General features: G+C 36.8%; 2 protein-coding genes across 5 annotated transcripts; both read left to right on the top strand.

Annotated features, from left to right (window-relative positions):
- Positions 1–683: 683 nt before the first annotated feature.
- LOC137708038 (senescence-associated protein AAF, chloroplastic-like) lies at positions 684–8920 on the top strand. Of its 4 annotated transcripts, none has more exons than XM_068447007.1 (14): positions 684–749; positions 1777–2175; positions 3520–3675; positions 4061–4134; positions 5626–5702; positions 5946–6017; positions 6648–6716; positions 6836–6882; positions 6978–7107; positions 7196–7264; positions 7376–7479; positions 8005–8080; positions 8156–8347; positions 8571–8920. In XM_068447007.1, exons 2-13 carry the CDS (start codon positions 1838–1840, stop codon positions 8327–8329), a joined length of 1386 nt encoding a protein of 461 aa, XP_068303108.1. In that variant the 5' UTR covers positions 684–749; positions 1777–1837; the 3' UTR covers positions 8330–8347; positions 8571–8920. The 4 variants fall into 4 exon arrangements, with proteins under 4 accessions (XP_068303108.1, XP_068303107.1, XP_068303110.1 ...); XM_068447006.1 differs by having other exon boundaries at positions 8579–8920; XM_068447009.1 differs by having other exon boundaries at positions 8156–8343.
- Positions 8921–10179: 1259 nt separating this feature from the next.
- On the top strand, positions 10180–14277 carry LOC137708777 (myosin-binding protein 3). Its single transcript, XM_068447930.1, has 4 exons — positions 10180–11497; positions 11576–11743; positions 11880–13296; positions 13757–14277. The coding sequence occupies exons 1-3, from the start codon at positions 10333–10335 to the stop codon at positions 13271–13273; spliced, it is 2727 nt and encodes a 908-aa protein (XP_068304031.1). The 5' UTR covers positions 10180–10332; the 3' UTR covers positions 13274–13296; positions 13757–14277.
- Positions 14278–14574: the final 297 nt, after the last annotated feature.

A 14574-nucleotide genomic window follows, 5' to 3' on the forward strand; every position in this document is an offset into this window, starting at 1 on the left:
ATTGTATTGCTAGTTGAGTTATCTGCATGAATAAACATCACAATGGTTTTTGGCACCGTGGAATGGTCCCAAAAAGGATGAGGTGGAATGGTCCCAAAAAGGATGAGAAAATGACTGTTGGCGGACTAGGACTAGCGCTTGCTGTCCGATTATCGCAATAATTGTAGCGGCTCAAGCTGTGAGATTGGAGAGAAGAAGAGGAGAGAGATTAGTATTACTAAAGAAGACTATTTACCATAGTTTTTTTTGTTAGAATTATAACAAGTTAAAAAATTTGGCTAAAATTCAAAGAAAAATTAATGAAAATGATTTGAAAACTTTAATTTTTAACGATGAGGATAAAATAAAGAGTAAAAATAAATAGTATCATGATTGTTTTTTAATGCAAAAATATAATTTTTCATTAAAGTAAACAGTGCTGAGCTTTTCGTTAAAGTTGCAAAATTCAATCCGCGCCTCCGAAGTGGGCAATTTTTCAAAATTTGTCAAAATGGGTCCAATAATTGCATAAATGATAAAAACGTAACTCTCCCGCCTTTCATGAATCTTCGTTCTTGTATGTTTGCGCTGTGGCACTTCCGGGGCCACATGAACCTGTTGTGGTTGCAATTTCTCTTCTCAATTTCCACGCCATTCTTCCTTCACTGTAGACTGCCTACAAATTTGTTACGATCTCTCTCTCCCTCTCCCTCTCCCTCTCCCTCTCTCTCTCTCTCTCTTGTGGAAAGTCAGTGCTTTCCTACCGCGAGGTGAGTTTCTTGCTTTGTTCACTTCCAGCTGCTTCCACATCTTTATTCTGCAAATTCTTATATGGGTTTTCTTTGATTTTCAATTTGGTTAACGAGATTTCGTTTTCACTCTATGCTCTGAATTTTTAGGACTTTGTCTTTCGATTTTTCGTTCAGTGACTGATGGATGCATTGTGAAGTTTGCTTTGATTTAGCTATTGCGTGCTTGTTGATATGATCGTGGTAAAATGATTGAGTAATTACAAAAAATTTGAACTGAAATGTTGAGGTGATCAAGATTAGTAATCGAAAAATGGAATACAGAAACCTTTGCTGTACTTTAGCTTTTAAACTATGAAAATATCGCCCTTGATTAATTATTTAACTCTATAATTAATACTAGTGACACTGACAACAGCAGCATTCTGCATTAAAAAAGGACGACCCCAAGCCGCAAGGCTCTCTGCTTTGCGAGGGTGGGGGAACTGCCAATACCGTCAAGGGCGGTTAAATAGAATAAGAGATCATGGGCGAAGTTAGGGAAAAAAGTGACTAGAGTGTCCTTTATAAGAATTGGAAGAAAGAAATGAGAAAATTCTTATGTTCATATCACGATTTTGGAATGAAACAGAAGCACTCCAAACTCTTAGTTAAAGAGGTTTGAAAACTAAAGATGTTGAATTCATTGATTTTGGAAGCCTAATAAGAAAGACTGGAATGTGACGGCAGACTTTATGAAAAAAGAAAGGTAGTGAATACCTTATTGGTGGGCTATAAGGATTATGTTGGCTGAAGATTCTGAACCCAATCATATATTTAGCCAAAAGTTATGAAATTTTTGTTATGAAATTTCCCCAACGGAACTATGGTCTCCGTTTGCATGTTAGACTGCATATGTTGGGGACTTAGTATGGTATATGTAATATCGTGTATTTGATGCTCGTAGAAATTTTGTGTATTGTGTGGTAGTATTTTCTCATAAGTTTTTTTTTTTATGTTAAATGAGAATATAACACTTTCTTGATTCATTTTTCTGTTGTAAATGAAGATTTAAGCTTCTGTGAAGGAAATTCTGGCTAGTTTCACTTCATTGGTGTGTTGATCCTTCCATGGCACTTACTGCAAGCAAGGTTTCCAGCTGTCCTGCAGTGACTAATTCAAAAACGATTCCTAACTCATATGGAGTTTTAAATTCGTTTTCCAAGTCGATGCAACGACATAACCTTCATTATCCAAGTCAAGGGGTTGAACAGAGGCAGCTAAATTGTGCACGTATCGGTTCAGAAAAAATGAGCTTTTCTAATGCTGGTTTGAAGCGTATATTGGGTAAACCAGTTAATTTTACTGCCTCTCAGAGATCTACTGTCTTAAACCTGTCAGGGGGCAATCATAATACCAAAGCAAAAGAACGCATTGTAACTTATGGTGATTCGGCAAAGGAGACTAGGTAAGAACCTAGTAGAAATGGTCTATTATGTTTCTGAGACTGAATTTACTTTGTTAAAGTAGATATTGTTCTATGTGTATGTGCAGCAAATTAATGATAGGAGGACAAAGGGAATAATAATTTATCTAAAAGCATAATGCAAGTCTGCAATAATTATTAGATAAACATGGCTATTCCTTAAATCAGATTGTTTATAGTGTTAACTTTGTTTTGGGATTTTTTATTTTTTATTTTTTATTTTTTTTATTGGGGATCAACCTGTCAATTGGCTTATGATTGTCAACTTGTGCTGGTAAATTGGAACTTGTTAATTTATTAAATAATTGTATATGTGTGAAGGATTTTCGCTATCCCTGGTAGTTTCCTTACATGAAACTTGTGGTTTGTATTTGAAAGGAAAATATGCCTATTAAACATAGGAATTAGGCAAAGTGCCATTTATATGTCTCCATCTGACAGCCAAAAGGAAAAGAGTTGCAGTAGATGAGCAGACAAGGAGTTACAAACCTTCAATCTCCCCATCTTCCTCTTGTCTCGGAGTAAGAAATACATTCTTCTGAGTTGATTGAGATATGAGTTTTATCTTCTTCTAGCTTGTTTACTTGTGTTTGGTAAACAAGCAACAGGGTCTCTCCACATCTAGCTCTATCAATCAAATTTTTCCTTAGCGTAAGCACTAAGAAAGAAAGGGCTCTTAGACGACTAAAGGGGATACATGAGGGATAGTTTACTTGCTTAGTTAGGAAAGGAATAAGCACTCGGAAGTACTACTAGAATGGACTACTCACTCACAGGGACACAACTGATTGATCTAATGCTTTATAAGTTATCCATATTATAGAAAATACCAGCAGGAGGATTTCTTAAGAGGAAGAGGGCAATCAAACGAACAAGGACAATAATGTATGTATATAGGGAGAAGGGATTCGCTCTCTAGGTACTTTTCACAACCCTCAAACTAGGGACAAGTGCATTTATATTCCCTTCATCTAGATCCTCAGTTAAGTGTCAAGGTGAGAAAAATTACATATTAGAACCAAATGGACCAGAGGGTAAGAAAATCCCGTGACACTAACTTTCTTACATAATTTATGTTTCTTCACTCATGAAAAGGAGGTACTTAATGAATTTGTGCCTCATTTTTATAATAGATTTTGACAACGAATTATTTCATCAACTTTCAGAATTTTCCTTATTTATATCTTGAACTATCACTTGTAACTCTTGCCTAATTAGTTTGTTGTTCATGCTTTTTGATTGTGGCATATTTTTAGCGTAAGTTTAAAAAAACTGCCAATTGTTCTCTTTTTCAACATCTGTTAAAGAACTCCTCTTGTATCCTAGTTCACAGATTAGGGATGACAAAGATGGGGGCCCTCCAGTCTTTTATGAGAGAACTACTCACTCCAATCAGGGTTTAGCTGAAGCTTGCAAATTTGTTTACAATGACGCGAAGTTTGTTAATGAAAGGGCACGCAATGACATTATTCTGCTTTCTCGGTAAGATTCCCTAATCTACGTTCGTTTTTTTTTCCTTTTCATTTTGAGATGAGATTGCAGTAGTTAATTGTAACCCATCTTACTTGGTCTTTATACTTTAGTCTCAGGAACAAGTCTTGCAATATTAAATTACAATTAAGGTTTACAATTTTCAAATTACACTGGACCTGTATGCAAAATTTGCAAGACCATTTTTTTGGCCTTTTCTGTAATTTACGCATTATAAAGTCAGGTCGAGCATGGTTTGCAAAAAATATACAATTGTACTGGCTACCTGCACGTGATAGTTATTATCAATGTATTAAGATAGGCATCCATGATTTTTATATGACCTGAAATGTTCATGCTTAGAGCTCATTGTTCATTATTTGCCATTTCTTGTCAGTGGTATAATGAGGTTGGATGCCCGTGTGCGTCAAGACATTGCTATCCTTGGGTCGGGGTTTCTTAAGCTGGATGGTAAAACTCTTATCACCTTTTCAGTGCGCAGATTTTCTTGGGCAGCTTTATAAATTCTATATATCCTTGAATCCACACTTACAGAAATTTATTCATATTCGAATAACAAATAATGTGAAATGAATACAGTGTTTGGTTTCTGGAATGGAATTGGAAATTTGGAATCAAGAAAATAATCAAACTCTTGTTATTTATTTGGAACTGGTAATCTAGGGTCTGCATCGGGGATTCATCAAGAATATATATGATTGGTTAAAAGATTTTTATCAAGAATATAAACTCTGTTGCTTATATATTTTAGCTGTAGTCATAAAAGAAATCCTATTCTCATATTTTCTCTCAGATAGAATTATTAATAGTTACAAAAATTCAAAATCCATATTCCAGTAATTTAGAAATTTTTTCTTTTTTAACAAGTAATATAATCTAAGCTAAAAGTCGTGTAAAACATTGGTTGGAACCAATCATGAAGTTATATTTCTACTGAAAATATGATATCTACGTGGCTGAAGGACTTTGAGTGGAGTTGTACCATTTAGGACTACTCTAGTACGGTTAATGAGGTATGCAATAGTTAGAATGACCATATGCCATACTCTCAAGAAACATCAAACAAAAGCTATATAGTCTCCACATTTTGCACTGAGCCACACCATTCTGCTTTGGTAGGGAAGTTTCTGAAACATACCCTTTAGGAAAAGCTATGACTGAAGTTATTTGAACTGTGCGACAGGAGAGAAAAAAAGGACGACTACAACAGATAAAAGGAAAAAAAAGGAGAACATGCTGAGTTAGATGTCCGATAGGATAGAATGTATTCAATTATATAGGACAGGAGGTATTCAATTGTGTAAACCCATGAGGAGGAGTAAGTTCCATAGGTCTGATTCTTGTGAAATGCACATTTCGTCATCCATAGCAAGTTTCTGGATAAAGATTAGCCTGGAAGACAAGGTAAAATCAATTGATTGCAAACAAGAAGAAATTAGCAATGCGATGTTGAGTACATTGTACACATTCACCCCAAAATACTCCAAAAGGATTTTGTGGTAAACGCATGTGTGTATAGCATAATGCAGTAATTCATCATTATTATTGGAAAACCATGGGTCAATCTTTTGACTGGAGATAAACCTGCAATGGGGGTATGGTGATGTAGATGAAGTTAGGTGAGGAAGTTAGTGGCTCTGGCATAATAGGAGAAGATAAGGACACCTGATCATGATAAAATGGGGGAATGCTGATTCCACGTTTTGAGGCATTCCTTCGAATGTTCATTCTGGGGAATGAGCACTCAACCAACGATTTTGTATGAGTATACGTTCTTGGATGAATATTTTTCTCCTTTTAGAACTTCTGGCTTCTTATTTCTTTTTGTTTATTTAATGGGAGAATGGATTATTTGGTTCTCTTTTTTTCTGGTTACCTAACCATGCAGTCATCTTTCTCATGAAACTTATGATGTTGTTATCGTGACCTTCTGCTCTGTAGCACGGGCAAGAGAGGATACTCAGAAAATTGACCGTAATGTGAAGAAGAAGGCCGAGCGCCTTCATCATATTGCTATGGTATGTGTGTTATTTATGGGGGCATTTAGCAGTAAGTCACAAAGCAACACTTGTAATAAACACTTACTTTTGGTGTCTTCTATTTTTAAGCCCCGAACTATTTTTTAAAAAATATTTAAGCCCAGTTTTTCTGGGAAAAATAAATAGGGCCTAAATATAAATAGTTTTTTTTTTTTTTGGGGGCAGCTTTTTACTAAAACTTTGAATATTTTTACTAATTTGATAACCAACAATCCTCTGCAGATCTTAAAAGAAAAAGCCGAGTCTAGATTGAAAACTGCTGCTGATAAGCATTGGAGTGATGGAGCCTTAGAGGTACGCTTTTCACAGAAAGAAACTCTTTTTGTTATAACTGTTGTTTGACATGATGTAATGTCTCAAAACATAGAAATTTTGAAGGAAACTTAGAAGAAATTGAAATCATTCAATATGCATCAATTAACTATACGAGCTTCATACAATATTTATTAATGATGAATATGCAACGTATAAGGTGAAAACAGTGTGCCCTGCCGGTATATTTGACTCTAAACTAGATTGCTATAGTTCAATAGTTGACTTCTAATACCCATTAGTGTGCGTAGTTAAACTACGAGAGTGTAAAATAGAAATAAGCGAGCCAGGAAACAATTCAAGAAAATAAAAAAGATGCCAAAGTTGAAAGAAATGCATGTAAATAAAGGCTTGATTGATGTACAAGAGTACAAACAAGAGAGGGTACATGAATCTGCATCCAATGCTTAGAAAACCGTTGCTAGTATTCTAGTATAATTAAAAAACAATTCAAGTTTTCTGAAATTCGGTTCTACATTATGTGTATGTATATAAAATATATATTGTAAAAGTGCAGTATTACTTATGGAAAACAATTTTAGTTGTCTGGAAAATGCAATGATGATACTAAGGCACTAAATATGAATCTTGATGCTGTGTTGACTCTCTAAGGCTGATTTGCGCCGTGCTAACCTCCGTGCGAAACAATGTGCAATGGAAGATGCCCTAATGGCTTTGGAGGTAAATTGATTTTGTTTTGCGATACTAATCAAGGATACTTGTGGGAGAATATGTTTCTAGTTTATCATGTCTAGTTATGTTGCTCTGTGTTCTCTGAATTTTTTACATATTATATGCAGTTTGTCAAAAATATTCATGACAGGATGGTGAACAAATTGTACAATTTGTAAGTTTCTTTTGTGATTGTTAAGTTCGTTGTTTGATCCCTTCTATCACTTGTGTATTTACCTTTGGAGCATAATATCTCACATCAACATCCAGTCCTCTGCAAAGAGAAAATGGTGTTATATCAGAAAATGACATACTGGGGCGTATAATGCTTGAAAAGAATGGGAAAAGTCTTGATTTCCCTCCTGGAGAAGTATCTACTGATCGCATTACTGCAATTCAGGTCCCCTTTTCCTGGAATTCTCCGGTTCTCTTTCTTTCTACTTTCTTGAGATTCAGGATATTACAATCATGTGACTGGTTGTGTACAGGAAGCTTACTGGAGTATGGCTTCTGCCTTCTTTGAAGCTGATGGAATTGATTATACTGATCCTGAAGAGGTCCATATCTAATTATGTATTTATGTTCATGATCTGATCTAGCAGTTAATTTTACTATGTTAGACTGCTTGTAGGGTCGCTTATTTAATTTATCTTTTCTATCTGGAGTAGCTCGAGCTGTTAATTGCGACTCTAATCGATCTCGATGCAATGGATGGTAAAAGTAGTGTATCGTTATTGGCGGAGTGTTCAAGTTCTCCTGATGTCAACACCAGGTAAGTTATGCAAGCATTACTTATCTTATAGTGCCCCTTGGACAATCTTACCCCCCTTCGATGTGACAAATGCATATATTTTCCCTCACAAGCTTACAGTTTAGTCTGTATTGTTGTGTTGTGAAACTAAGATTTAAATCATGCAATATGATTTAAGTGTACAAAGCCAATCATGCAATAGGCTTCTTGGAATTATTTTGCCTCTCTTTTTGGAAACAATGCTGAGAAAAGTGTCTCTTGTGTTTCTTTTAGACATTTGTTTCTCATTTTATATATTGTGAATTTGCAATCCATTTCACTGTAAAATGCATAATAACCGTAACCTATGAGAAGGTAATAGATAGCCAAATAGAAGTCTGACGCTGATATTAATTTAAAACAATCGTGCTACTGAATATATTTTCGAGTAATATAACAAATTCCAGAGACAAGGAAGCCTGTTTGAACTTTGATTCCCTAGTTTCTGTCAACTCCTACTTGACTTGTATATCATCCACTGTTACCTGTTTGTTTTCTGTTGTATAGGCAAGCAGTGGCCAATGCTTTAGCTGCAGCTCCATCTATGTGGACTCTTGGTAATGCAGGAATGGGAGCATTACAGGTTTGCTGGAAATTAAATAATTGTAATCGTCATTCTTTGCCGTGGTGATGCCAGAAACTCATGCCTTTCTTGCAGAGACTCGCAGAAGATAGCAATCCAGCAATTGCTGCCGCAGCCTCAAAAGCAATCTTTGAACTTAAGAAACAATGGAAGATTGAGGAAGGAGATAGCTGGAGGTTTACGATGAACCAAAATGCCATTCAAGAAGATGAAAGCCAAGAATCCGACGACAATGCAGATACAGATTGACATACAACTGTAGAGTAGGTATTGACATGGAGGCTTAAATTCTGTACATATATAAAATGCTGCATTCTTTTTCTTATCTTATCGAAATATATGTCAAATGATTCACAACGGCTGGGGGATTCAAACTTGGGACGTCTCATTAGCTACAAATCCTGTCATGCTCTTAGACTACTTAATTTTGTTCAAATTGCTGTCTAGGGTTTATAGTTTAGATAGTGTTACAAATTTATATAACGTTCAGTTTTACAGGGTAGCCAAACCCGGTTTCAACTTTTCACCAAGGGACGTGTCCGCACACTCTTTTTCTCCATACAACATGTTTATTTCTAGCCTTTGGATTGAAGAAATCAACGAATTAAGAGAAAGAAGCGGTGTGTGAAAGGAGAAAAAGAGTTGGGTAATCATTTCCATTACAAATGGTTACCACTACAAATTAAGGGTTGGAAATCCATGGACTCTATCGTCATGGTCTACAAGTTGGCGGGTTTGCACATGAATTGTGACTTGTGAGGTCTCTAGCCAGTTGTTCAAAAGTATTGAGGACATTTGCAATAAAACCTTCGACATGTTTTATTTCAAGAGACAAGAGAACCGATATCCCACTATAACATGTGGGTCTGCTAGTTTCTTAAGTGTTGTTTGTACTTTTATCTATTAGGGGTAATTTCATGTTTCTGGTTCAAGTGTTAGTCGAACTCTAGACGTCTTGATCTTTTGTATTTTATTGTACTACAAAGCCAACGAGTTACCAAAATGAAAAAATGAAAAAACAGATATTTATTAGGGTGTTAGGTAACTCTCAACTTTTTCTTTTAGACTTCCTTTTCATTTTGTTTTATTTTTTGTTATAGCACATTCGAAAAATAATAATCGCACACCCTATTATTCCTTGTATGTATCTTTGTTTATACCTGGCAGTTTTCTCCGTTTGATTTACTCAATTCAACATACCTCATATGTCCTCTTGCACACTCCTATTTATTTTTTTCCATTAATTATCTTTCATTTGTTCAATCCAAAAGTATATAATCAGGAATATAAAAGGACAAAATATGAGTGTGAAAATCACCCCCTTAAACATTTCAAGGAAGCATTTGGTTGATATTTGTTATGTTTTTGAGACCCAATAATGAACTTTTTGAAAGGTATCCACACATTTATTTTTACTTTTTACACACTTCTTTTTAATTGTTATAATAGTCGGAAATTTAGAAAGGTGTGTGAAAGGAGAAATTTTTAATTGCGACGAGAATACAGATGATACATCACGTATTTTTATGCAAGTGGTGAAAAATTTTAATTTTTACAACTCACCATTTATATAAGAATACGTGATGTACCATCTTGATCATATTAAAAAATCTCTCGTATGAAAGGTAAAAAATAGTGTGCGCTAGCACGACTCCTTTTCAAAAAGTTAAAGGAAACATACACAGGCCCAGGAACAAAAGCAAGATATTATATAACCAACTTTATTTATACAAAGGCTCTCCAATCACTTCCAAAACGCCCGAATTTGATCCAATTCCTTCCCCTTTTCCTTCCACTTTTTCTTTTTTTCTTGTTAGCTTTTTTATCATGCCTGCCACTGTTGAGTGTTTGTTGACAAATGACAACCCATGTTTCATCATTTCCTGCCTCTCACTTTAATTCCAAATATAACAAGAATCCCAAGTAGCATATGCATTTATTTGATTAACAATTAACAAGTACAAATTAATTACATAATACTTGTGTAGATAACTTTTGCTTTCTTCTACGGGCGCGGGTTTATAGTTTATAGTATTTAACTAACATTACAAGCCACCTTTTTTTCTAATCGTATTTCTTCTTCCAACGCTGAAGATGGATCCCCACTCCCCTTTTGATAAAATGAAGAAGAAAGCATAATTTTTACTGTTAACCAACTTAGAGCTGACCGGGAAGCTAGTCTGCTTCTCTTGCAACAACTCGCTCTTTTTTTTTCTGTCTGAACTTGAACCTCTCTCTCTCTCTCTCCATCCATGGCAGCTAACAAGTTTGCAACCATGTTGCACAGGAACACCCCGAAGTTGATTGTAATTCTAGTCTATGCTGTCCTTGAATGGATTTTGATAGCACTCCTCCTCCTCAACTCTTTGCTCAGTTACTTGATCACCAAATTTGCCTATTACTTTGGTCTCAAACAGCCTTGCCCGTTGTGTACTTATAGAATCGATCGCGTCTTGGAACAAGGCAACAGCTCAAACAACTCTTACACAGATGTTGTATGTGAGAGCCATGCCACTAAGATATCCAACATGTTTTCCCGTCCTTGTTCTCCACCGTCTGAGCCTTCTTGGGGTTCTTTGGAGTATGCCCGGAAAGGAGATTCAGCTGAAGAGGCTGCGGATGGTGGAAACAACGGAGGTGAGTATCATCAACGTGCAAACAAACCCGATAGCCTGTCAACTCACAGTGACAATGGCTATGAGTTAGAGACAACGAATGAAGAACATGAGGACGATAGAGTGGCAGACGAGCAACAACTTACATCGGATGTTTGCAGTTCTAGCTTCAGAGGCAGTGCAGTGGAAGATTGTCTGACGTCTAGATCAGTATTGCTACGTCAGAAAAATGATGCAGATGAAGACAACAAAGGAGGTTCTCTTGAAATTGTGCGGTCAGATTCTAACAGCTCGAAACTTGTCCATCAATCCTCCGAAGCTAGTGCTACTAGCATTCAGTGTTGCTTTGAAGAAGACTACTCTCTCGAAATCGTCCCCCTTTCTTCCGAGGATGGTTTGATCTGTGCTCACAATCATCGGTTGATTCCTGTGGAGTTGATTGATTTTTCAACTACAGTAGACCAAGGAATCCGCAATGTAAAAGAGGAAGAGGTGAGAGAGCATGATCATCATGAAGTGAATTTCGCTTCCGACTCAAACATCGGATCTCAACCTCAACTCTCTGGAGAAGCATCATTAGTACTCATGGTAAACGAGAGTGCAGTTAACACAAGTAACGGAGAAGTTGAAAGCTTAGATATGGCCAGGGGTTTTACTGATAACTCTTCTGAGGTAGACGCGGAAGAGGGAAAACAAGATTTGCTTGGCAAGCCATGTGATGAAGTTGTCACTGATCCAGGAGCTCAAACATTATTTGTTCGAATTGAAGAACCCGATAACAAAGAACGAAATGATCCACCAGGTACAGAAGAATTGTAGTTATTCACTAAATTTATTCGCTATAAGTTTATTTTGCTTTCTGATTCTTAATTCCATGCAGCATCTGAAGAAGAAAGTATTTCTGTTGATCACATTATACCAAGAAATTTGGCAAGCACAGAAGTGGGTGACCGTGAAACTGATCACCCTCGGGCTCAAGAAGGTTCTTCTTCGACGTGCTTTGAAATTCCCAATGTACCTGATACATTCTCGGATCAGAGTGATTACGGTAAATCTCAAAATCATATCTTATCTCCACCTATATACAGAAACTGATTTGATGAAAGGCATTTAGTAGTACAAGTAGTGTAATTGTTAAAAAAAAAAAAAAGAGCTGGCGTTTACGGTAAATTTAATTTTGACAGGTTTAAGGCAAACTGAAGAAGGTATACCGAAAGAGGAAACAAGTAAGCTTGAAAATGATCAAGAATCAGAGGAAGAGAAGATTCCTAACTCACCAACATCAGTAAACAGTCTTTGTTCCTTGCACAAGAAACCGGGTGGAAAAAAAGAGCCGGCAGTAGAAGAGTGTTTGGATGGAAGTGGGGTCAGTGAGATGGAAGATGGAGATCCTTTTACTACCATTGGACGGCTCAAAGAAGCTCTGACAGCTGAACGTAAAGCTATAAGTTCCTTGTACGCAGAACTAGAGCAAGAGAGGAGTGCGTCTGCAATTGCCGCCAACCAGACTATGGCTATGATAACAAGGCTTCAAGAAGAGAAGGCAGCAATGCAAATGGAGGCATTGCAATACCAGAGGATGATGGAAGAACAATCCGAGTACGATCAGGATGCCTTACAACTTTTGAATGATTTGATGAACAAGAAGGAGAAGGAAAAGCAAGAACTCGAGAGGGAACTGGAAATATATCAAAAGAAAGTCCTAGATTATGAGGAAAAAGAGAAGATAAGGATCATGAGCAGAATTAAATATGGAAGTGTAAAAAGCAGGAATTCCTCTGCTTCTTGCAGCCAATCATGGGATAGTGATGCGCTATCGATTGACCTTAATGTTGAAACCAGGGACGAAGAAAGTGGCTTTGGTGGCCTTCAAGAAAGCAATAACAACAACAATACTACAGATGATGCAGGTCTGAGTTTGGAAGACTTAGCTCTGGATTGTGTTAAAAATATGAGTGTTCTTGATGAATCGCTAGCAGGGTTTGAGGAAGAGAGGCTGTCCATTCTGGATCAGCTCAAAGCCTTGGAGGAGAAGCTAATCACGTTGGGTGCAAATGAGGAATTGGGCGATGACTTTAAATTAGTTGAGCATTCCCCCGCGTATAGTCTCAAAGACTTCGAAGAGAATCATGATTTTAGCAGTCCAGAAGAAAATGGGACATCGAAGGGATTTTCGGGGGATAAACATGATCCCGAGGGAAAGACATTGGGTTCCATGGTAAAAAGACTTCTTCCGCTTTTGGATGCAACTGACAATGAAACCGAAGAAGGGTTAACTCATGAAGAACACGTTGATCAATCTGAATCTATTGAAACAATGCGGAACTCAATTACCAATTTTGAGTTGAATGATGGCAAAATAGCCATTGAAGAGGAGGTGGATCATGTTTATGAGAGGCTACAAGCTCTTGAAGCAGACAGGGAGTTTCTAAAGCACTGCATGAGCTCCATAAAGAAGGGTGACAAAGGGGTGGATCTTCTCCAAGAGATTTTGCAACATCTAAGGGATCTGAGGGCTGTTGAACTCCGCGTCAAGAACATGAATGATCCCGACGGCGATGAAGTTGCAGTTGATTGATACAAGGAGAATCTAATTAAGAGGTAATATTCAAACAAGTTTACAACTCAGTTCTCTGACTTCGGAACAACCTTTACAATGCTGTAGGCACACAAACCACTAATACACAACTAAAAAGCATCAGTGGCCACTGATATCTGTGGAACAACATGATGCGAGTAAAAGGATTGTTCGTGCAAATCAAATAGCACGCATAGTTAACTGTCGCCGTTGACTACTTAGACACGGATAATCTTGTAGGCACGATATCATAACTCAAGATCTTTTTTTTTTTTTTCTGACTAGTGCTTTTTCATGTAGTGAGCAGACCAAATTGGTGTTATTTTAGTAGTTACAGTAACACCAATTTACAAGTAACTAACATAAATCAGTTGTGAAATTCACTTTAATCCGATTTAGGGTTTAGGATAAACATGCACATGCATGCATTCTGTCACATTACAAAAGTTAAGATGGTAAAAAAATTCAGTTTGATGATTGCAGATTGCTGTATTGGTGATCAGGAAGACTGCAGAAGCAGATACATATGTGTGATGAACAACTACTATTCCACATTTTGTTTAAATACTTGTTGTGGACAGAAATTACGGAATTTATCGATCAAGGGGATGATTCCACTTAGTGGGATAAGGCTTTATCGTTGTTGTTGTATCGTTCAAGGGAAGATCTCTTAAAGGAGGGGAGGAATTCCTTGTTGTGTTTTTTCCACTTGGGCTGGGCATGGCACAATCAGTGACTCCGCATTACTGCAGAATGCAGATATATGAAGAGGAGCATCATATGTTGAGTTTGTTAAAACAAGTTGCTTCTAATTATCAATAGTCTGTTTATTATTTTTTCTTCTTTTGGATTGTAACTAGTTTTTCTTTTCTTTTGTATTTTAGTTTTATTGAAGAGGTGTAATTACTTCATTACAAAGAAATCTTCTTTTTCATTTACCCCAAAATGAAAATATATTTTGGTACTTATTTGTTAGGGAGAAATTTCATTAACTAGAAGAACAATGAAGATATTATTGATGGAAGTTGCATTAATGTAGCCTCGTTCCGAACTCATTATGGGCGTTGGTGTTGAAGGCCCGGTACTTCCCTAATTGTTCGTTCCTTGACGCAAAAAGGGGCGGGAGAACCTCTTGGGCTTGGTCGAGCCTCCTAGCTAGAAGGGATATTTTATGCAATGGAGCTCACTGGCAGATTATGAGTGGAAAGGAGGTTAGAGTATGGGTTGATAGATGGAAATCAAGGTGTAACTTTCAATTCGACCAATAGCAGATTCACCCAAGACAAGTTATTTTGGCTAGT

The sequence above is a fragment of the Pyrus communis genome, chromosome 11 (assembly GCF_963583255.1).
Source record: "Pyrus communis chromosome 11, drPyrComm1.1, whole genome shotgun sequence".
In the NCBI taxonomy this organism is placed as follows: domain Eukaryota; kingdom Viridiplantae; phylum Streptophyta; class Magnoliopsida; order Rosales; family Rosaceae; genus Pyrus; species Pyrus communis.